Source organism: Cervus elaphus, chromosome 9, assembly GCF_910594005.1.
Source record: "Cervus elaphus chromosome 9, mCerEla1.1, whole genome shotgun sequence".
Lineage (NCBI taxonomy): Eukaryota > Metazoa > Chordata > Mammalia > Artiodactyla > Cervidae > Cervus > Cervus elaphus.
This window is the reverse complement of record NC_057823.1, coordinates 56,812,936-56,838,644: the sequence shown is the minus strand read 5'-3', so window position 1 is coordinate 56,838,644 and position 25,709 is coordinate 56,812,936. Positions and strand designations below refer to the sequence as shown.

The 25,709-nt window shown below is 39.6% G+C and overlaps 1 protein-coding gene across 1 annotated transcript in view; it reads right to left on the bottom strand.

The window, feature by feature from the left end:
• Positions 1–4,640: 4,640 nt before the first annotated feature.
• The window catches only part of KCTD16 (potassium channel tetramerization domain containing 16), a 293,925-nt gene continuing 272,856 nt past the window's right edge, over positions 4,641–25,709 (bottom strand). Inside the window, exon 3 of the mRNA XM_043913130.1 lies at positions 4,641–8,524. Coding sequence (XP_043769065.1) covers positions 8,070–8,524 — 455 coding nt within the window. The 3' untranslated portion in view covers positions 4,641–8,069. The remainder of the gene's footprint in view (positions 8,525–25,709) is intronic.

Genomic DNA, 25,709 nt, shown 5'->3' with positions numbered 1-25,709 from the left:
AATTCTCTGTATCCCAAGTCCAACTCCCTAGTAGATTATAATGCTCCTTGTGGTGACCAGTCCATGGTATGCATTAAGCAAATACCAGTGAGTGAATGCACAAATAAATGAATGTCTGACTTCAGTTCTCTGGTCTTCGGTTTCCCTTGCACAAACTGGAGGTAGAATGGCTGGACCTTTATTCAGTCACTTGGATGTGAGTTTGATAAATTAAAAGAAAAATGTCAAATGACTTAAGATACAAACCTGATTTGTGCTCTAATGTAGTCAGTAACTACAAATGGAAAAATAAGATTCAGTAGCTAGGGACCTGTGCTTAGATTTGTCATTTCTCTGAAAACAAGAGCATGGGGGCCATCTGTGTGAGTCTGACGATCACATTTTCCAAGATATAAATGTCATCTTTAGTGAAGATATTCAACCCAAAGTACACAGTGAGCAGTTAAAGATGATAAAACTGTTGGCCTGTTCTAAGCACTCTTGCCCTGACTTTTCTGTTTCATTTCTGAGACCACCTTGCTGTATATTGTTAATCAGCTTGAAAGACATCCTTAATAGGGTCACATGAACTGAATATGCTCCCAAAGTGCTTCACAACACATTTACTTGTTTTAAGGTTGATGACTTCACTGAAGTATCATTTTTCTGAGGCAGAGAAAGACTTAAATAGAAGACAGATTTAGACCCTAGACCTGTCTCATCACTACTGGAATCCTGGAAAAAATGACATATTTCTATCTAAATCTCAGCATTCGCTTCTATATAAAAGGATAATAAATAGAGCCTATACATATTACAAGTGGTACAAATTATTGTTCATTTCATTTTATTTCTTGATCCAGAAGTCTTTCTCTACATGGTTAAGAATGGCTTGGAAAATTGGTACCAACCCGTAACTCAGGGTTTCTCAGCCTCAGCACTATTGACATATTGACATTAGGGTTAGATAATTCTTTGTTGTGGGGGTTGTTCTGTACATTGTGGGATGTTTAGCAGCATTCCTGGTTTTTACTCACTGGGTGTTGGTAGCACCTCTCAAGTGAGAACAATCAAAAACATCCTCAGACATTACCCAAAGTCCCCTAGAGTGCAAAATCACCCCTGTGTGAGAGTCATTGCCTTAAATGCACATAACCCCCAAATCAGAGGCTTTCCTGAAAATGTTTCTGTCTCTCACACACAAGTTAACCACTGACCACTGGCTGCAGTTGAGAAAAACTACTAGTGATCAATGTGAATTCCATGCATATTTTAGCTTTCAAAGCTTTCTTTTTCTTTCCTCCGTGGTGGCTCAGATGATAAAGAATCCACCTGCCATGCAGGAGATGTGGGTTTGATCCCTGGGTTGGGAATATCCTCTGGAGAAGGAAATGGCAACCCACTCCAGTGTTCTTGCCTAGAGAATTCCATGGACAGAGGAACCTGGTGTGCTGCAGTCTGTGGGGTGGCAAAGAGTTGAACATGATTGAGCATTTAACACTTAAGTTGAGTATGATGCCACTAGTGACTATATAAATGAAAACAAGTTTTGGTTTTCATCCAGAAATCTGTAATGTTTGAATTTTGTATCAGGAGATCAGCTTTCTCAACCTTCTCAGGTATTCATACCCACAGTAAAGACAAACTACTGGGCTGAATTAAAAGCTGTTAAACTTTGTAACTAGAGACTTGAATAACATTGAATATTCCTGCACTTGAATAGCATTACCATAGACACTAGTTACCAACCCAACACTGACGTAAAAGTTGTACGTGTGTATACCTACCCCCCCCCCCCACACACACACAATTATAAAGCAGTTCTCCTCCACTACTGAGTTATGCATCAATCCTCTTCCATTTGTGATGGATGAAGCCAACATCAGCAGTGAGAGTCTGAAGTTATGTTGATTTTTATTGTGCAAACGCAGGTAAATTAGCTAAAGGTCAATTCTAAGAATAAACTGACAAGATGGAAGAGGTCGCTGGAGAGAGGAGACTTACTAAATCCTCCACTTGGCAGTTAAGTGCTTTTAAAAGGCTGATTAACAGGAAAATCACCTCCTCCTTCCTCCAGGACAAACCCCTTGATAGTCATTGGACTGGGACACATTTTTCTTAAGCCCTTTAAAAGTAAATTCCCAAAATAAAGCAAAGAAGATAGTCTAGGAACTAAAAATTCTTTACCCAATAAACAATACAACTTTTTCACAAACAAGAAGAACATTGTTTAAAGTTTAGAAAGCTGAGGAATAAAAAGATCCATTGGGAAATAAAGGAGGGAAAGGATACTAAATCCAATTTAAGATTTTAAAAAAATTCTTGGCCAAAATAATTTGTGGTTCAAATGCATTAGTTTCGCTGACCATTCTTCACTTTCCTTTGATAGTAGTTTTTACTTAAATATTAATTAATGATTATGACAAGCATGAATTTAAGTCATTTATTCTCTGTTTATTGTAGTGGGGTGGGGGGGCAGGATTTGGTACCTCTCCAGTTATTCTGTTATATGGATAGGATCAACTGGATCCCTTAAAACCTCCAAATTTGGTTTTTTTTTTTTTCTTCTGAATAATTACAGTACAGCCATCTCCCCTAGTCAGAGTGACTGAAAATTCGAGAACTTCATATCATTACAAATGAAATTTTTGAATCCACTCCCTATTTCTTTTTTTAAATGCATTCTTCTTTATGGATTTTGCTTTACATTTTTAGTTAATGTTGAGGTTCAGAGTCATCAACTCTCTGAGGGTTTCTTAATACTGCTTGAGTCAAATTGGACAAAGTAAGCAGTACAATGACTCAGGATTTTCTTCATGATATAGCTAAATTCACTCAACATCCCATACTCATTTTGGTGGTTTGTATGTGCAGTTATAGGAACCTCTTTCGGGCCACACACTCCACTAAATTATGGATCACTCTGAGGTTCCTCTGATGCAAACTATAAATGGGCCTAGAGATGAACAACTGTCTTCAGAAAAGGGCATTATCTTTGTTCCCTGTTGGGTATCATTAGGACACATCTCACTCAGAGATATGCTCCCATCTACCCAGTCATACAACTATAGTGATGCAGGTTTTCAGTTTGGGGACAAAAAGGTACAAACATCAAACATACACAAAACGGAGAGGAGGTCATGAGTGACAAGCAGATGAAAGGGCAAACCAACTATAGAAATCTGCCCGGCCCTAGTCCTAGGATGTTCTTCTTTGGATTTTGTTTTGTTTTGTTTTTTCCTTAAGATAATGAATTATGCATGCTCTGACTCATCTGTAGTAATAAGTGAGAGGGAGTGCCACTAGGAAGTAAGAGGAATGGTGACCTCTACATAGTCCCTAAACACCAGAGTTTCTCAAAGGAAGGTCCACAGACCATCCCACAGAAATCATTAAGGATGAAAGCCCTAAATGCAGGTTCCTTGGCCCCCTTTGAAGTTTCTGGATTAGACCTTCTGGGAATAGGGTCAGGGATCTGCATTTTTACAAGTGCTACAAATGACTTTCCACATGCTGAGTACTGGAAACACTGCCAACACTTCTGCGATGGAGGTCACTGAGGGATGAATCTCCATTACAGTGTATATGGCAAGATGAGAAAAACAACATTTCAAAGTAGCTTTGTGCTTGCATCGCAAAGCTGTGATTATTAAAGCTTAACACTCTTTTTCTTTCAGCAGGGGTGGAGAGCAATAACCATTTCATCTAAAATCAGAATGATGAAGGCAATATAAATCAAACCCATTTCAGCAGGTTTCATTTGGTCTAATTTCTCTGCAGATATTAATCATTGTACAGTCCTGTACAAATGACATCTAACTTTATTTTAACTCAGAATACAGAATGCTCACTCTAATGCTGTCTCTCGTGTATTATTTTGACAATATAAAAGAAAATAAATAAATTGGGTCATCAAGATTGCAAGATGCCAACAATACCAAGACATTAAGAGAGAAACAGCCCATGCTGACCCTATAACCAAGCATGCAAATTGGCAAAAATATTTATCTGTCATGGTCATGGGGGAAAATAACTCTCATCATTTTTCCTCTGAAAATTGCTATGTCACATGGAAGTTGACAAAGGATTCTTCCTAAAAGTGTGTAGTCTTAACTCTAGGAAATATAATCCAGATGACCAAGACTAGTCAAGTCCCACTGTATGATAGAAAGTGCCAGAAAATACCAGCGTTTAAGTGCTCTGGGTTAAACCACTATGATAAATACAAAGTTGAAAAGTTGAAATTGTAACAGAGAAAAATATATGAGAATCAAAGTTTGTCTCCCATTTTGGGAATTGGTGTCAAGTAGTTTTGCAAAACACCATGTATGCCTTTTCTTTGTCTCACTGCAGCCTGTTTTGCTAGGTACCAACAAAGCAATAATCAGAGAGGAATCTAACCCTGAGAAGCAAAGTTAATCCAGAAGCTCAAGCAGTAGTAACTAAGAGGACCCAGCGTGAACAGTACACATCTGTGCTATGGGTAAAGGTGTCTGTGAATCAAGCAAGCAAGGTGCCCATGAATCAAGCAAGACCAATAAAAAAAAGAAAAATTCCCTGTTAGCTCCCCTTTTATACATGTGCCCCTGCCTCACATGAATCAGTCGGGAGTAGACATATTATAGCTATGGAGGAATAAAGAACAAAGGGAACACTTATGATTTGTGCATTGTTCCCCTTTTATTGTAATTCACCATGCATGCATTTCCAGGAAGATAACTGTGCCTACAAGTACAAAGGATAACAGCACAGCATATTTTGGAAGCCACTTTGTTGTTTTACGGCCACATCTCAATGCAATTTTTTTCTTAGCAGAGGGAGGGAGAGCACACTACCACCATGATCCAACAGTTTTATTTTCCTGTCTTCCCCCTTTCCTGCTGAATACAGATCACTCCCTCTTTGATAGTGGGTCAGAGGACTTTATAAATATAGTTCTTACTTCAGAACACCCACATACCATAGAGAATGACCTCCACAAGCTCACTGGATTTTAGCATGGCAGAATTTTCCAAGGTCTCTGTGCATATGATTCCTCATTGATTTGACCCATTTGATGCTACTAGTCTCTTCAAATCAGCCTTTGTCCTCACCAGTATTCAAGAAGCAAACCATACATATTGTTCTGTCTAGAAATGAATTAAAAAATTCTTGAAACTATTTTAAGTTTGAGGAAATGAATATGATACATGGTGCAGGGCCACTATAGCATTTAATCTTCTAATTCACTTACCCAGAATTCATTTCCAGTGTTGTAGGCCACATAGCCCTCACTTCAATTCCACTTGAACTAGGACTGAAGATGTGCATGGACCTGGTGTCTCTGTAGAGACTTTTACTAACCAGGTCTACAAATCTGCCTGCAGTGCAGGAGACCCAGGTTCAATCCCTGTGTTGGGAAGATCCCCTGGAGAAAGGAATGGTCACCCACTCCAATATTCTTGCCTGGAAGATTCCATGGACAAAGGAGCCTGGCGGGCTACAGTCCATGGGGTCACAAAGAGCTGGACACAACTGAATGACTAACTTTAACTGTTATTTCCATACCAACAACCACACAAAGGAACACACTGTTGCTGTTTCAGCTATGTGAACTATTTGGTTTGAACTGACCCCAATTAAAAATGTTATTACTTTAAACAGACTTGCCACCACCAGTTTTGTTTTCTGGGGGTATAAAGACAGCCTAAACAGAAAAAAAAAAAAAAAAGACAGGTCAAAGAACAGAGAAATGCCATTAACATTTTCTTTGCAATGTTTCATTTCCTATTTAAAGTACATACATAGTAGGAATAGTGAGTTGATGGCCATCTTACTAGTTCTCCACTTCTTACTAGTGTGTTTCTATCTTGAAGCCATTACAATCAGGTCTGAAATTTAAGAAAGTTGGGACTCTGGCCATTTTAGTTAGACCCCCAACTCTTTGACAGAACTCCAATAGGACCATAAGAATCATTTGGGCAAAGTGAGTTTGGGGATATTTTCACCAAATTCAACTTCTTGACCCATTAAGTTCTATGATCCTTTGCAGAATCTTCTATTACCAATATGACCAATATGAAATGGTATAAAGAAACACTGAAAACAGTAAAGACATACTGGTAGACTGTACAAAGCTATGTTGTAGTTAAGATCAAGTGTCTGCTGATACACTAATGTATGAAAAAACAGCACTTAAATTCATAAATACAATTATCTTACAACACAACTCCCAAAATGATCTTTCTTTTTTCACTTCAGCAAAATTGTTAAGTCCATTTGAACCATCAGGACAAGAAAACATTGGCTGAGTCTGTTGCCCAGGTGTGAAGGTAAGAATTAACAAAAATTCAGAAAGCTATCCATATGTTAATGAGCACTAATAACAAGTATCAAGATACACCTCTTACATAATAATATGCATCAATGAAAGATTTCAATGGGAAGCAATGGGTCACTATGTCTTCCTCCCATAGACATCATCCAGTTGCCTTTATTACCTGTGGTACATATACACATACCCACACACACACAATTTAAAAAAAAAAAATAGGAGTTCTTGGCACACAATTAAGGATGGGAAAAAAATATTTTTTCAGTTCCCGCTGAAATGCATGAGGAATGCTGAAAGTCAAATCTTGCCCTTTAGTCTTCATTTACCACAAATCTATGAAAAAAACTATGAGTACATTAATAGAATACAGAGTCACATGGATGGATGGTTATTAACAGTTTCTTTTTGGTTGTGTCCATACAGGTCAAGGATGTAAACAAGAAAGACCGTTTAGAAAGCCCAACTCTTAATTTCAGAGCTTCAATTATCTAGTTGGGTTGTTCAAAGACATCAGAGAAGTGACAGCCAAATTCTAGTATGGACACAGCCAAAGCCCAGATTCCAGAGGCAAACAAAACTGGCTCCAAGGAAGTAACAGTGAAGCACTGTAGTTTTAAAAAGTTATAAGAAATTATTAGGGGATGTGTGAAATACAACTTCCCCTTAAAATAAAAGGCTGGACCCTTATTCAAGTACTGTGTGCTGTTCTTACTGCCACAACTACACAGGAATGCAGAGAACTTAACATGGAGTACGTGGAAAGGTCACACCATTAAAACATGGGCAGAAACATTGACAGAAGAAAGGTAATTCAGCTCAGGGTAGAGAAGGCTGAATTGGGGTCATTTTGCAGGAATTTTTGTGGATACGGATGTTTGGGTTTTTTAAAATACTAAGAACATGTGACTAGCTCTTCTCACCTTCTCCTAGGGCTGAGAGAGAGCAGTGCAGTAAAATGGAGCCTGAGGGTGTTCATTTCCAAATAAGGGAGACAATTTGCTGATGATGGGGGTTATTAGATGTAAGGAAATGATGCCAAGAGAGGCTCAGAAATCTTCCCAGAAGGGTTTTTAAGAAAAAAGCAGAGGCTCCTGTGGCTGAAGGACTCTAAGAGGGCGCTGCGGGGGGCAGGAACAACCCCTTAGGAGGCCCAGGCCCTGGGGTCATGTGCTCTGTGTGTATATACATACTTGGTTGTGCTTCTGTTGCACAGATACTCATGCATACGGAGTCAATATAAACTGGCACATAATCAATTTGAGTGAAAAGTCATATAAATCTGCCACTTTCCCCCCATCACCCCAGAAACAAAAGGAAAAAGGAAAATTTAAAAATCCAAACCTATGGCATTGGGCCAGATCACTACCATAATTTTCATTCAACGGAGGGAGGTAGAAGAAGAGAGGAAAAACCCAGTTTGGGATAAATGATTCCCAAGGCCTCTCAGCTGTTCTTACGTCACTGGCTCTCATCTATAGACAAGATACTCAGCACACGGGGCCAAGTTAACAAACAGACAAAGAACCAAAAAAAGAGAGAGAGAGAGAGAGAGAGAATTTCTTATACTTCCACATCTGGAAAGAAATCTACCCTGTGGATTGACATGTTAAGGTGAACTAGGTAAATAGGCAGTAGTAGATCAATGGGCTATTGTGTTCTAACAAATGTGTATTGTTAGTTGTTGTTTTATCTTTTCAAATATGGATTTCTTTCAGGAGGTTTATTTCAAAACGGTGACACACTGTTTTTTCTCCCACCCCCACCCCCTCATCCGCCCCTATAGATGATACTTCCGTAAAAGTTCAGATTGCCAAGGGTGTTTTCTCTCTGGGAACCTATCTGGAATTTTGATCTTTAGGAAATCCTGGATGCATTTCTCCAGCTCTTCCTCAATTGACAGCTTTTCCTTAACAGCTTTTTTTTTGCTACTCATGTTCGACTCCCTGGAGCTGGAAGTCAGAGTCCGGAGCAGGTCACTTTTCCGTCGCATCTCTGACTGCTGGATCAGCTGGACGGGGCCCTTCTTGATGGGACGGTCCAGAGTCTGGATGTTGGTCTGGCGTGTCACGGGCCCACAGATGACTGTCTCCTGGGGAGAGCTGGCCTCAGACTGGCTGTCGCAGCTGGAGGTGGAGAGGTCGTTGCAGGAGGTGCCGCTCTCTCCTTCTTTGTCACCCTTACCGTTCTTGCAGCAGCAATCACAGTGCGACGATGACCACCTGGAAGGCTCACCTGCAAAGAAGCACAGGACCCAAGGAGTGAATGTCAGGCAGCTCAGCTTGGGGTAGGAGCACTGCACATCAACACACACAGACACGCTTCCACAGCCGTGTCTTTAGAAGAAGCAGGACAGCACACAGAATGGGTTGCAACAGGAGTACCCGCCAGCCGAGTTCACTGAGGGAAGGAAGTTCATAAGGGTAAGCTGCATAAAGGGAAATACATTCTAATGCATTAGTCCATGGAGTCGATAGTTACTCAGCTGCACAGTGTCACCACTAACTTTGTTACCTTGGCAGACCATTTAATTCTTAAAGCTTCAGTTTCCTCATCTGTGAGAGGAAGAAAATAACTTCCCTACTTTCAAGAGTTGAAGGGGGGAATTAGATAAGGCAAGTGAAATTCTCTGGGAGATAGTGAAGGACAGGGAAGCCTGGAATGTGGCAGTTCATGGGGTTGCAAAGAGCTGGACATGATTGAGCGACTGAACAACAAACAACAACAAAAATGAAATTTTAATGCAATGTGTGCCACACAATAAGCACTCAATATATGCTAACTGACTTTACCGTGGCTGATGTTAAGCCCTAATCCTATGCTCCATGTTATTGCAGTCAGGTAAACAGGGAGATTCTAGAAGAGTGGAATGACAGCTACCACTCAGGGAGAGCTTACTTTGTACAAACCCACATGTAAGTTCTTCGCACCCATTAACATACTAGACCCTCATGACAATTCTAAGATGTCAGTATCTCCATCCCCAGTTTCCACATAAAGAAACTAAAGACTTTAGAATTTTAGAAACTTGCTCTAGGATTTCCCCAGTGGCCCAGTGGCTAAGTATCTGCCTGCCAATGCAAGGGACACAGGTTCGATCCCTATTCCAAGATTCCACACTGTGGTGGGGTAACTAAGCCATGTGTCACAACGGCTGAAGCCCATGCACCCTACAGCCTGTGCTCTGCACTCAGAGGAGCCACTGCGATGAGAAGCCCACAGACCATAACTAGAGAGTGGCCCCTGCTCTTGGCAACTAGAATAAGCCCTTGCACAGCAACAAAGACCTAGCTGCAGCTCCCCAAAAAGAAATTTGCCATAGTTTGTTCAAAGCTGTGCAATTTGTAAATGGCAGAGCTGGGATTTGGAAACAGGTCTCCCAAATACTATAACTAATCTGTCTGTAAAATTCATGCTTCTCTTTCAAAACAATTTTCAAAGTATCACTTCTCTCTGAAGTCCTTGTTCACCTATCCTCAGAAATAGTTGTCAATTTTTCCTCTGAGTTATGATCTTCCCTTGTAAGTGCCTCTATTATTACACATATCACATTTTGTTATAGTTATTTTCTACCTTAGGCATCTCAGCTATTATACCATGAGCACCCTGAGGTAGATGCAGTGAAGAGTTCATTGTTGTCATACCAGAAAAGGCTCCAGTAAGAGTATAGAAATTAAATAATTCAATAATTATTATTATCCTAATAATTATTCTGAAATACCTTGACCCAGCCATACCTGAAGCTAGACCTTTCAATGAGGTTTCACTTATACAATCCACTACATTATATTTAAGCCAGTGTGAATTCCTCTCTCCCTGTTTCCCTGAGTCTTGATTCATAGCAGTACATTCAGCTATTTGGAGCAGAGCCATTTTTTAGATACTCAATTGGTGGCTCCCTAAACTAGGAAATCCAGAGTCACTGCGCAAACAATTTCCTGAGTTTAAGTCATTGCTCCAAGCCTTCCACTCTCTACATAGCCACAGTCTTCTTGGAGTCATAAACCTAATACTGTTTACTGATCAGATGTTATACACTGGGCACTTCATATATTCATTGTACTAATGCCATGAAAAAATTAAAGTGAAATCAATCCACTTTATGATGCTAATATTAAGGGCAAAGTTAATGTGGTACATTTATATGTTTTAAAAGGGATCCAGTTTAGATTTGCACTATATCTTATTCTCATAAATAATGAGTCACATGATAATAAGATCCCACTTTGTTATCATTTCTAATGTGGTCAAAGTAGAGGAACCTTAGGATGGAAACTATTAGGAAGGTTATATCCTGTCATCTCTTACAATGTCTGCCCTCTACATATCTAAACCATTTAAATATTTATAACAAGTTATACATTTTTCCTCAGAGATGGTAAAAAAGAAAGTCCCTATAAATCACAATGCCAAAAGGATCTCTAATATATATTCGCTCTTCTCTACTACTTTTCAAATGTGACTGAATATTCGTTGTATTTATATACCCATCAAACAAAATGCAACAATCCAATTAGCCAGAAGGAATCACCACAGCAGTAATGTCCTAGTTATCACAGGCTATTACAAATAAATATCTTCCATGCAACAGAGAAACTATTCAATATGTGCCAGCTGGTGACTGAAAGTATCAGCTATAGAAAATGGTTTCTGTCTGCCAGCCCCGATTCTGAGGAGGATGTTTTTTGTCCTTCAGAAGGTAGAATTTGCCTCTGCCTCTCCAAACCTGGTCATCCCTATACTAATATGATTCCATGGAGAAATGGCTCCAATGAGTTGGCTCAAGGAAAAGTAACACCAACCCAGGACTGATCTAGTTTGATCTTTCTTGAGCAAAATTCAGAAACTGAACAAAGCTTTAAAAGAAGAAGGAAAAGGAATAGGAGAAAGACAGAAAAGAGAAGAAAAAGATATGTTGGAATACACCTGCCTATAACCTTAAAACAAGATGACAAAATATTTTGGCCATAAACCCTCCTAAATCAGTAGAAATACAAGCCTGGGCGACATGTCTGATGGCCCAGTGATTAAGACTTGATCACCCAATGCAGGGGTGCAGGTTTGATCCCTGGTCGGGGAGCTAAGCTCCCATGTGCCTTGTGGCCAACAGACTAAAACACAAAACAGAAATACTATTGTAACAAATTCAATAAATATTTTTAAAATGGTCCACATCAAAAAAAAAAAAAAAGAACAGGCCTGCATTTCTCTGTCCAACAGTTACCTTCCTCTGAAAGTCTTTCTATTCAACGGACATGGAGGGGAACCTGAGGCTTCTTTTCTGAAAGGCAGTCTAACAACACGAACACCAACATGTGAATGAGTCCTGTGTGCTCATGTGGAAAATTGCACGCAGCCCTCCACGACCTATCCAAGCCAAGACCCTGGCACAGATGCATTATTTCTGCCCTGAACTTCTGGGATCATCATGGATTTAAATGTCGGTTGGGATCCACCAGCTTCCAGGCAAAGAGAAGTATTACTTTCCACTAATTCTAGGCACTATCACTATTAAAGGGAAATTAAACAGATTAATTTTAGTGGAGCCCATTATACTTCCACATGTTTCAATATTTTATGAGCACATCTGAATGTTTTACTACTTTGGAAAGGTAATTCATAAGATGGCTTCTGAAGTCTATATATTAGTTTGAAATCAAGGAAGAAGATGGTATTAATACAGTCCAGTTAGAAGTGCAATCTGAAGGGTCATTATAAAATCTGAAAAATAATCAGATGTGAGAAGAGAACCATGTTGTTTCTTTTTTCTATTGCTTACACTCTTCCCAAGAATTTAACCACAGCAGACAGAGGATTTAAACCAGAACACAGAAAACCCTTTCACCCTTGCAGTTCCACTGACATAAGCTTACCTGTTCTGGAAAGAGTAAAAGGATCTGTGAAAGGTCAATTCTGTAACTCAAGGTATTCTATAATCTTCCCCATTATAGCAAATTATGATCTACTAAATACCTTGGTATTTCAAATTACAACATACTTTTACTCCCAATTTGCTGAGGTTTCAATACTGGCTGGAATAATTCTCTCCATTTGAGGAGAAAATAGGTTACAATTGATTAGTCAGATATAGGGAGAAAATAATTTCATTCCCAGAAAAGTCTCATTTGTTGATATTAAAACAACAAAATATCTGCAGCCTTTTGGGGGTGTATTAACTAGTTTCTGGTCAAAGAGCCTAATAGCGCTTCCTTATCTTTAAATAAACCACTGCTGAATTTGTTGGACATCATTTTTGCTGCCAGGCACATAATAGAGGCTTGATAAATGTTTGATGGTTAAATGAATGAGTCAAACACATGTGTTGAATTATAACAAGTTGATAACACAGTAGATAGATGGCAGGCTCCAGAGTCAGGCTCTGCAATATGTCAGCTTGGATCAACACTTTACCTCTCTGAGCCTTAATTTCCTCTTCTGAAAAATAAGGTTAGTAATAGCATCTTCCTCATAATGGTTTTAGGAAAATTAAATGAGATAATTAAGGTAAAAGCGTTTCATGGTTTGTGGCACCCAATCCATACTTTGACCAGTGTACACATTCATTCTGCTAGAAGCCAGAAACTGATCCACATAAACAAAACAAATCAGAAGCTTGTTAGATATGATGATTATGTTTCTACTAACATGCTATACAACCAATTCTTCAGTCTGGCTGGAGCATCATGTTAGAAAGAACACTAATGCTATAACTGGACTCTTCAAGAAAATGTACACTGAGCATATCATAATGTCTGATTTTGTTTGGGAGTGGAGAGTAACCATTAGCACTTATAGTGTCTGGCACATACTATGAGACCAGGGGATAATTTTGGGAAGACGTTTCCTTTACAGTGCAGTGCTTAGAATTTCACAAACGGATGGAACTTCCAGGATAAAAATTTACGCTAGGACACATCAAATAAATTTAAACCCAGAGCCCAGAGGTGTTTGTAGTTGGGATTAAATGGGAGGGGCAGGAAACTCAATAGCCTTGAGTCTTTAAACACTAAATCTTCCAGCAGTTTATAACTTGGACAAATTGAGAACCAATCAAGAAAATTAAATGAGTGGACTTAGTCCCTCTCCACTATAGCCCTGAGTCCTTACTGACAAAGAAGGAATAAAAGAGGAAAGGCTACAGAATCTTTCTCCTCAATGAAAAATTCAAACCAAGCTGAGTGAATCACAACTTAGCAAACTCACAAAGTGCTTATGCATTTTTAAAAGAGGCAGCTCTGCAATCTACCAACACTTCAAATCCTCCACCTGCTAATGGTTGTGAACACAATGCTCATCATTTACAGCAACAGCTGGGAAAACTGCTTCTCCCTGTCTTCTCTGTCAGTGATGTAGGAGCCTGCCAGTCTGGGAGCTAGGTGGCCAGATTTAATTTATCGAGGCTGCTGAAACACTTTCTCGGTATCCCGGTTGAAAAGTCAATAATGCCCAAACTGATGTTTTTATAATTCTGCTAACCTTGGAAAAGATATTGCACAGTGGAGATTGGGAATAGACAGACCATGCAAGCACCTGGGAAAAATACATCTTCCAGATTGACAATCCTCATTTCTTGCTTGTGGTTGACCTTTTCTGCACTTGGACATTTGGCCTTGGAGGGACCCAGCTGGGGACCCTCATTAAGATGAGGTAAGTCTGGGAAAGAGCAGACAGTGAAACCATCCATGCATCTGTCAGGGCCAATCAGGAAAACAGATGTTCCACCTGTTATCTTAAAAGGGAGAATTTAATATAAGGAATTGGTTAAACAGATGTTGGAAGGGCCAAAGACAGTGACTGCGAGAGGCAGCTACCACCCTTAGGACCAAGGAGACAAATAAAAGAGATAGGGTCACTAGAACTGAGATGTGGGCAACAGGCATCCTGTGGGAGGTGGGACCCAGGCATATGAGGAGGGCACCCTCCCTGCTGCTGGTCATGGTATCTGAAGGGGCCTGGCTCTGGGATTAAAGAAAAACAACAATAACAACAAAGTTGAGAACTAGAACCAACTCCTTCTGGGGGAAATACAAGCTGGATTGATTCTGATGAGCAGGAAGCAGGCAAGGAGTCCTTCTTCTCCTGCTGTGTTACAGTCTTCCTCTATGTCCCCTACGGACAGAACCTAACAGGAAGCCAGCTGAGCCCATGAAAAGAGTGGTGAGCTGAATCACAACCTCAGCACAGCAGAGAGGGGTGGGTTTGAAGCCCAGAGACAACAGCTAAATAACAGGACACTGACCCCTCCAGGGATTCAACAGAAAAGACAGACACAGCTCTCGACCTGCTGGACCATGAGTGCAGATGGAGGAGTTAGGGAATGGAAGTGAAGAACCATCATTGCCATTCAGCCCCCAGCTGCCCTTGTTATGCATTACTAAGGGTTTTGTATGTGCTCATCCATCGCAACTTATTTTCCTGATATTCACCTGTTAAGGTCTTTTTTGACCATCCCTTTCTCAGAGCACCTTACCTATCCATCCTCCAGCCCAATTTAAACCAGTCCCAACTTCCAGCCTGTTTCCTTCATATCCACCACGATGTGTAACTATGGATGTGTTCTTAGGTTGGATTAATGTCAATTTTCCTGTGTTTTAAAGCCTGGCTTTATTCCCTTTTGAATTCTAATGCATACTCCAGGGCACATACACACTGGGCTTTCACGGCAGTAGATGCTCAGAAAATACCTGCATGAAAATGAACAGGAGAGGAAATGGATGAGGTGTATGGTTTAGAGTATTTGTGAGAGGCAGTAAACCCTCTACCACACACACAAAAAAAAGATAGAAAAATATGACACGCAAGATGGAAAAATTTAGTCATTTCACTAGACATTTATACACATGTAACAAAAGCATAAGATAGGCCGATCAACAGAGATTAATGGCAAAATCCATCCAGAACATATATTTTCTAATTGATCATCACTCATACTTATTTATTAATATCCAAAAAATCCCTAAAGGCATTAAACAACTTCAGTAAAAACTTTCTTAACTACTCGGCTATGGTCTCTAATCACATAATTTTCCACTTTGGTGATGCCAAAACACCCGCCTAGCTCAGGTTTTTCACCTGTGAGCTTTCTCTCTGAATAAAGCAATGCAGTGATGTGTATAAGCTTTAGTCCTGAACTTTAACTTTCTGGCTGACTGCCTTGCTCTTTCAAGTGTTCCTTGATGACACACTTATTTCACATTTTTCCAGGTTCTTGTTTTCTTTCCTTTTATTGTATTTCTTCCTCTTAGTCTCAGCATTTTTCAGCTAAGACTCTACTGAATTACTCCTGTCCCCAAAGTCCTTATTTGCCTATTTCCTAGAGAGTTCGATGGCCCATCTGATCTCTTTTCCCACGGTGTCCTCTTCATCCTGGCTACTTACTTTTATATTTTTCTTCACCAGTTTTCATAAACTTGACCATTTCCCCTGAATAATAAGTTTCACTACAACTCCTCTCAATCTGTATCTCAGAGGATTTTATCTCTTAGAGTGAAACATACATGAAATTATTACAGGATTTGTATGCTTCCCCTTTCCAGTAAAAACATCCATCCTTTCCTTTCGGGAACTTCCCTTCACTATTCCATCCTGAAGGAACTGTCAACCATGCTGCCATGTCTAGCCACAAGGGGAGGACAAATGGACTCTCTGTGAAACAGCCATCTCCCAACTGTAGTGGGTGATTCAGGCATGGTTATATGAGCCAAGCTGAGTGAATCAGAGTCCCCACTGGGACTGTTCTGTGGGAACTTACAAGTACTATCCCTAGTGATTTGGGATGTGCCAAACTGGGAGGATGTGAGTTCACTGGCCATCTTCCTTACCAGCTGGAGGGGAGTTCATGCATGAAGAAGCCAAGCAGACAGCCAAAGCTAAGAAATGGTCAGGAGACAGAGCCCAACATCTAGCAGTATCACACACTGGCCTCATCCCTATAATTTTATAAGCCAAGAAATTCTCTTCTGGCTTAATCTAGTAGAGTTAATTTTGCATTACTTACAATAAGAGTCTTGAACACTTGATCAAATTCATGTAATCACACTCAATATCTATCTAGTTTACTTTTGTCATCCCCTGAGTCTGTCTAGTCAAAGCTATGGTTTTTCCAGTAGTCATGTATAGATGTGAGAGTTGGACTATAAAGAAAGCTGAGAGCCAAAGAACTGATACTTTCAAACTGTGGTGTTGGAGAAGACTCTTGAGAGTCCCTTGGACTGCAAGGAGATCCAACCAGTCTATCCTGAAGGAGATCAGTCCTGAACATTCATTGGAAGGACTCCAATACTCTGGCCACCTGATGCGAAGAACTAACTCATTAGAAAAGATGCTGATGATGGGAAGATTGAAGGTGGGAGGAGAAGGGGATGACAGAGGATGATATGGTTGGATGGCACCACTGACACAATGGACATGAGTTTGAGTAGGCTCCGGGAGTTGGTGATGGACAGGGAAGCCTGGCGTGCTGCAGTCCATGGGATTGCAAAGAGTTGGACATGACCAAGTGATTGAACTGACCGAGCACTTGTACCATTCTAGCACTAATATTACTCTAGGGTGCAAGTACAACTACTTTCTAAGCTACTTTGTAAGTTACCTGTTTCTTCTCTGGACTCACAGCCCTTTTGCTACACTAGTCCCAACAAATTTGACTAATACTGTCAAGAAACATACTAAGACAATGCTGCCTCCTATTGTACATAATTATTCCCACAGTGAATGACAATATCTGTCCCTCCAAAACCAGAAACTTAACATAATAGTAGATATCATTTACTGAGGACCCCCATGAGCCTAGTATTGTGCTTAGCACTTCACATAATCTAATCTTCACAATAGCTCTCCTAGGTGGATGTGATTCTCTTTCCTTTTTAGGAAAGAGGAAACTGTAGCTCAAAGTGATTAATTATCCCATCCAAAGTTAGAGTTTACAAGTGGCAAATTAAGAATTCAAATACAGATCTCTTTTAGTACAAAGTCTCTGCTCTTTTTGGTGGATACGTTATTCAATATCTACTAAAGATATTTAAAAATACCGACAGACCAAAAAGATTAAAAGTGTGGACTTTAAGACATAATAATCCCAGTGATTCCAACTCTTCAGTAACTTTAAAAAGTAATCAACTGACCAAACAACTTGAAAGTCCAGGTTTTTGTAGGTTTTTTAAATCAGTTTATCTATATTAAAAATCTCATCTCCCTTTCTCAAGTTCACTGGAGAAAACTGAAAATAACTAAGTGAAGGATGAAGAGTTCTGGTCCCTTTCTGATATGTCACCCCCCTCCATAAGTCTTCTGCTACCCGGGTTGCCCCGGTAGCAGTCAACAGTGTTTGAAGTATGCATTTAATTAGCACAGGGAAAAAGCCCTTTGCCAGTTAATTAAGATTTCATATTTACTAATACTGCTTAATATATTTTCAACAACCAACCAATATATAATACCTCCTCAAAGTGCGGAAATCAAAACACAACAATCTATGGCTTATTGGTAAATGCAGGCATAAATTTCTGTTGATTCTCCTGGTAAAAGAAAAAATAATCAAATTAACCCAGAGCAGTTTTTCAAGAGCCAGAGTGTCCTGGGAATTTTTCAAGAATCACAGATAAAATAAAAGAACTGTAGAACAGGGGTTGCTAGGCTCCAGGATCTAATGCCTGATGATCTGAGGTGGAGCTGATGTAATAATAATAGAAACAATGTGCAATAAATGTAATGCGCTGGAATTATCCCAAAACCATTACTCCCTCACCCCTGGTCCATGGAAAAACTGTCTTTCATGAAATTGATTCCTGGTATCAAAAAGGTTGGGGACTGCTGTCTTAGAACACTTATAAATCATAAACTGCTTTTAAGTTGGAGTTAACCAGAAAACTTCAGATGGTGAGAAACACAGCCATGAAAAGGTCAACTGGGATGTGGTTCAAGACTCACTATGGACAGGCCTGGACAGAATCATAGAGCACAAGACCTAGAAGGGACCTGTTTAGAGGCCACTGAGCACCCTTGTTTTACAATGAGGAAAGAGAAAGATGTCTAACTATGGTGTCAAGACCCAGCTCCTGAGCCCTGTCTGGGACCCTGCCAGGGAAACAGCTGGAAGGGTGCGGAGTTATGGAGGCAAAGTCAGACCCAAGTAGAGAGGTTTTCATTTCTGAACAGTCCATCAAATAGGAAAGAAAAACTCTCAGGAAGAGTCCATTACTAAGTACAGTGAAGACTAACATACGACAGAGCAGCTTGAAGAAAGCAGATTCCTCTAACATGACCACATGTCTAAGAGAGACAGAGATAGACAGACAGACAGACATTGAGTGATGATGACACTGACCTCCGCTGGTACCTACCTATGCTGTAGACAGGGCTGGGCACTTTACTCACATCATCTCTTTGACCTCACGACCAGTGAGGAGAATTAGGGACCATAATGCACTTTACTCGCATCATCTCTTTGACCTCACGACCAGTGAGGAGAATTAGGGAACCATAATGCCAAATTCCCACCTTCCTGGGGGTGAGAGGAGATGAGCAGGGACCAAACTTCCCCAGTTCCAGGGAGGCTGAGATTCATCATACAGGTTTACTCAGAATCAGCATCTAAAAGGTCTGCTTTTAAACTGCACACACCCTTGATGGAAGCTGAGTCTGACACCTCCGTGTGAATTAGTTTAGCACAATGCTTGGACCTGACAGAGGAAGCTGGGAATTCACAATAGTGAGTCACTCCTGGCAAATGACATTCATGAACTGTGAGCTCTGACCACATGTCAGGTGTGGGGCCAAGTGCTTTACAAACATTTGTATTTTATGTTAGCAACACCACCAAGGAAGAGTTTCTCCAACTCGGTACTACGGATATTTGGGCTGGATGATTCTCTGTTGCAGGTGCTGTCTCTTACATTGTATGATGTGCAGAAGCGTCCCTGGCCTCTCCCCACTAGTTATCAGTAGCACCTCCACTCCTCACTCAACACAACTAAAATCACCTCCAGCTGAGAACCACTGCTCTACAGTAAGTGTGATTCCTATTTGGTTGATGAGGACACTAGATTTCATAACTGTTGACTAATTTGCCCGTGAGTCCCAAAGCTAATAAAAGATGAAACCAGGGATTGATATTTGGCAGATTTGACTCCAAGGCCAAGGCCTGTTTCATCAGTATATCATGGTGCTTCAGTGAAATGATGTCTTTTTGAAAAAGGAGCTTCTTGGGCAGAGATCCAACCATTCCATTCACTCCAAGTTCCAAAAGAAGACCAGTGAAAGGAAATGGAGTTGCCCTTTCACTTTTTATAACATGAAAAGAGCATCTTATTCTCACCAGGCTATCTTCAGATGATAATGGAGAAAGAAAGATTTATAGAGTTTAGAGGCTCTGCCTGAACACATATCTCTGCCAACTGGCCACTGATTAATTGCTCTTCTTTTAAGTAGGAATTCAAAATGAGACAAAGGTGGCTTAACCTGGGATTTTCCCATATAGCCACAGCCTATGTTCCTATCATGTAATAAAAATAGGCAACATTAAATTGAATGTTTACCACATACCAGGTGCTGTTTTGCACTTTGCCTGCAGAATCTCATTAGAGATTCACAGCATTCCTATGAAGTGAGCTCTACTGTCATTCACATTTTGCAGAAAAGTGAACTGAGAAACAGGTTAAGCAACTAAAATACAGTCTTTAAAAGAAGAGGTGTGATGCAGATGAACATAATCTGATCCCAGAATTTCCATAGTGAGGTAGGTAGGAAAGCATAGTGGTTCAGAAACTGGGATTGAGAGTCAAAGAAACAGGAATAGGGCACAATTCTGCTGTTGGCTGTAAGTTTTTTCATCTGAAAATGGTAGAAATACCAATACTGCTGTGGTAGGACGATGAGAATTAAATGATATTTGTCTCCAGCATGATCACAGTGCCTAGAATATATTTAATACCCATTGAAAAAATTTTTTAAAAGACTACTTTGATACCCAAATTGATAATGTTCATATCAATCACAGTTGTAAAATATTTAAAAGGCAATTTCAATAAAGATACTTTCATAGGTAATCTATGTGTTTTTTTCCTGCTTTTCTTTCAATAGACAGTCTGCCCAAAGCACATTTCCATATTACTTTACCAATATTTCTACTTTCTATTCTCATGGGCTATCAAACAAGTATTGACTTATTTGCATAATTGATAATACTTAGGAAAGCACTGCTGATGAACATATTGATTCATAGAGAGCTTTTCCTCCTCTTTGCTCTGAAGCTAGGGTTGTCACAGGTGACCTGCAGTGATTCTAAAGGCAACAAAAATTCCTAAAAGGAGGGTTAAACTGTGCACTGTGATGATAGTCCACTATTATTCCTTTATATATGATTTGCCTATTTGTTAAATCATTTTCATTACACATAAATGCACAACTTCAAAGATTTCTCACCCTTCTTTTAGGGAGAAAAATCTTTCATTGTGGAGCCCACCATTACTTTTATGGTTAATTCACTTAGATAGTCAAGTGGTTTGACAGATGCATCCAATAAGCAATGAACACAATGGAGTGCTACCTAAATGAGCACTAATAATTTCCAGGGTGACATTATTGTCACCTTGTTTCTTTAATTTCTACGCAGAGTACATCATGTGAAATGCTGGGCTGAATGAATCACAAGCCGGAATCAAGATTGCTGGGAGAAATATCAACAACCTCAGATATTTAGATAATACCACTCTAAAGGCAGAAAGCAAAGAGGAACTAAAGAGCCCCCTGATGAAGGTGAGAGAGGAGACTGAAAAAGCTGGCCTGAAATTCAACATTCAAAAAACTAAGATCATGGCACCCAGTCCCATCACTTTATGGCAAATAGAAGAGGGGGAAAGTGGAAGCAGTAACATTTTATTTTCTTGGGCTCCAAAATCACTGCAGATGGAGACTGCAGCCATGAAATTAAAAGACGTTTGTTCCTTGAAAGGAAAACCATCACAAATCTAGATAGTGTATTAAAAAGTAGACATCACTTTGCCGACAATGGTCTGTATGGTCAGAGCTATGGTTTTTCCAGCAGTCATGCACAGGTGTGAGAATTGGGCCATCTAGAAGGCTGACACTGAAGAATTGATGCTTTTGAATTGTGGTGCTGGAGAAAACACTTGAGAGTCCCTTGGACTGCAAGGAAATCAAACCAGTCAATTCTAAAGGAAATAGCCCTGAGTATTTATTAGAAGGACTGATGCTGAAACTCCAATACTTTGGCCACCTGATGTGAAGAGCAGGTTCATTGGAAAAGCCCCTGATGCTGGGAAAGATTGAAGGCAAAAGGAAAAGAGGGCAGCAAAGAATGAGATGGTGAGACAGCAACACTGACTCAGTGGAAGTCAATTTGAGAAACTCTGAGAGACACTGGTCGTAGGAAACACCCTCTTCCAACAGCAGTGCTATATACTGGTCATAGCAAACACCTTCTTCCAACAACACAAGAGAAGATTCTACACATGGACATCACCAGATGGTCAATACCAAAATCAGACTGATTATATTCTTTGCAACCAAAGAGGGAGAAGTTCTATACAGTCAGCAAAAACAAGACCAGGAGCTGACTGTGGCTCAGATCATGAACTCCTTATTCCCAAATTCAGACTTAAATTAAAGAAAGTAAGGAAAACCACTAGACCATTCAGGTATGACCTAAATCAAATCCCTTACGATTATACAGTGGAAGTGACAGATTCAAGGATTAGATCTGATAGACAGAGTGCCTGAAGAACTAGGGATGGAGGTTTGTGACATTGTACAGGAGGCAGTGATCAAGACCATCCCCAAGAAAAAGAAATGCAAGAAGGCAAAATGGTTGTCTGAGGAGGCCTTACAAACAACTATGAAAAGAAGGGAAGCTAAAGACAAAAGAGAAAAGGAAAGATATACCCATTTGAATGCAGAGTTCCAAAGAACAGCAAGGAGAGATAAGAAAGCCTTCCTCAGTGAGCAGTGCAAAGAAATAGAGGAAAACAATAGAATGGGAAAGACTAGAGATCTCTTCAAGAAAATTAGAGATACATTTCTAATACATTTCTAATGTTCAAGGGAATATATCATGCAAAGATCAACACAATAAAGGACAGAACTGGTACAGACCTAACAGAAGCAGAAGATATTAAGAAGAGGAGGCAAGAATACACAGAACTGTACAAAAATGATCTTCACGACCCAGATAACCATGATGGTGTGATTACTCACCTAGAGCCAGACATCCTGGAATGTGAAATCTAGTATGCCTTAAGAAGCATCACTATGAACAAAGCTAATGGAGGTGATGGAATTCCAGCTGAGCTATTTAAAATCTTAAAAGATGATGCTGTGAAAGTGCTACACTCAATATGCCAGCAAATTTGGAAAACTCAGCAGTGGCCACAGGACTGGAAAAGGTCAGTTTTCATTCCAATCCCAGACAAAGGCAATGCCAAAGAATGTTCAAACTACCACATAATTGCACTGATCTCACACGCTAGCAAAGTAATGCTCAAAATTCTCCAAGCCAGGCTTCAACAGTATGTGAACCATGAACTTCCAGATGTTCAAGCTGGATTTAGAAAAGGCAGAGGAACCAGAGATCAAATTGCCATCATCCACTCGGTCATAGAAAAGGCAAGAGAGTTCCAGAAAAACACCTACTTTTTCTTCATTGATTATGCCAAAGCCTTTGACTGTGTGGATCACAACAAATTGTGGAAAATTCTTAAAGAGATGGAAATACCAGACCATCTGACCTGCCTCCTGAGAAAGCTGTATACAGGTCAAGAAGCAACAGTTAGAACTGGATATGGAACAACAGACTGGTTCCAAATCGGGAAAGGAGTACATCAACGCTGTATATTGTCACCCTGCTTATTGCAGAGTACATCATGAGAAAGGCTGGGCTGAATGAACCACAGCTGTAATCAAGATTGCTCAGAGAAATATCAATAACCTCAGATACACAGATGCCACCACCCTTATGGCAGAAAGCGAAGAACGAAAGAGCCTCTTGATGAAAGTGAAAGAGGAGAGTGAAAAAGTTAGCTTAAAACTCAACATTCAGAAAACTAATATCATGGCATGTGGTCCCATCACTTCATGGCAAATAGATGGGGAAACAATAGAAACACTGAGTGATTTTATCCTTTTGAGCTCCAAAATCACTGCAGATGGTGACTGCAGTCGTGCAATTAAAAGACGCTTACTCCTTGGAAGGAAAGTTATGACCAACCTAGATAGCATATTTAAAAGCAGAGACATTACTTTGCCAGCAAAGGTCCATCTAGTCAAAGCTATGTTTTTCCATTAGTCATGTATTGATGTGAGAGTTGTACTATAAAGAAAGCTGAGTGCCGAAGAATTGATGTTTTTGAACTGTGGTGTTAAAGACTCTTGAGAGTCCCTTGGATTGCAAGGAGATCCAACCATTCAATCCTAAAGGAAATAAGTCCTAAATATTCATTGGAAGGACTGATGCTGAAGTTGAAACTCCAATTCTTTGCCCACTTGATGGGAAGAACTAACTCATTGGAAAAGACCCTGATGCTGGGAAATATTGAAGGCAGGAGGAGAAGGTGATAACAGAGGATGAGATGGTTGGATGGCACCACTGATGTGATGGACATGAGTTTGAGTAAGCTCCGGGAGTTGGTGATGGACAGGGAACCTGGCGTGCTGCAGTCCATGTGGTTGCAAGGAGTCAGACATGACTGAGCAACTGAACAGAAATGAACTGGTAGGCAGTGAAGAACAGGGAATCCTAGTATGCTGCAGTCCATGGTGTCGCAAAGAGTAGAACGCAACTTAGTGACTGAACAACAATGGCAATGATTTTCAGGTCAAAGGGGATGGAAATTTTTATGATCTCTGTGACAACTATGGGGAAATTAGATTGAGAGATACTTGAATTCTACATTGCTAAGTACCTGGTTATTAAATACATTATTCCCTTTGCATTAATAACTATACCCTTAGTAACACACTCTTAAGTGCTAACATTTGGGAAATATATTGATGGGAAAGATCTTTTTAAAGAGACAATCAAAAGAGTGATGTAAGATAAAGGTCCAATTTCATTCTTCTACAAATGGTTATAAAGCTTTCTCAACATCATTTATTGACAAAACTATCCTTTCCTTATTGATTTTTTGCTCCCTTGTCAAATGTTAGTTGATCATATATGAAGGTTCGTTTCTGGGCTCTTGATTCTGTTCTGCTGGTTTCTCTCTATTTTTATGCAAGTGCCATCCTATCATACTGTTTTGATTACTATTACTCTTTAATATAATTTGAGTTCAGGGAGTGTGATGACACTTGTAGTTTCTAGTTGGTTTTTTTTTTTGACTTTTGCTTTTCTTTTTTTTTTCTAATCAGGATTGCTTTGGTTATTCACAGTTTTTTGTGGTTCCATATAAACTTTAAGATTTTTTTTTCTATTTCTGTAAAACATGCCATGGGATTTTGATAAAGGTTACACAAAATAAAAATAGATTAAATTAATACACATAAAATATGAAACCATAAATCTCTTGGAAGAAAACATAGGATAAAAGTACCTTGACAATTAGTCTTGGTAAAGACTATTTTGGTTGTGTAACCAAAAGTACAAGCAACAAAAGCAAAAAATTAATTGAGATTACATCAAGCAAAAAAACTTATATGGCAAAACAACAAACCACCAAGATGAAAAGCCAACCTATGTAGTGCAAAAATATTTGCAAATCATATATCTAATAAGGCATTAAGATAAAAAAAATAGAGCTTCCCAGGTAGCACAGTGGTAAAGAATCTTCCTGCCAATGGAGGAGGTGAAGGAGATGCAGTTTTGATCCCTGGGTATGAATCCAAAAAAATACCAAAAACTCATTTAATTCAATAGGCGAAAACAAACTAAAAACAACCAAACATTTTTAAATGGGCAGAGAAACTGAATAGATATTATTTTTCCCCAAAAAGTTATACAAATGGCCAACCAATATATGAAAATGTGCCAGGAAAAGAAAGAAACTGGGAGTATAAGGGAGTGGGATGAAGGTGACTAGTTAAATATGGGAATTCTCATGGAACTGTAGAAATGCCAAATTGATAAATCCTGCTCTCTCCCTGCATCAACAGTGTTTCAAATTCCCCTTTTCCATGTTTCTCTAATTCTATACAATCATTCTACCTGACATCCATGCATCCATATAGTTAAATAGAGTGGTGTGGTAAAAAGAAAAAAAATGACCTTAGCAAAATGAATATAAGGTATCTTCTATTTTTGATATAAATATTTTATTTTACTCTTTGTGATAATCTAGTCTTTCATTACATTGTAAGTTTCTGGAAAGTAAGTTCCCATTTGAAAAGTTCCTGGCTGAAAATTATGCTTGTTCCATTTTTGACAGAGACTTAAGAAGAGCCATGACTTAGCCGGAGAGAAGAAATTATA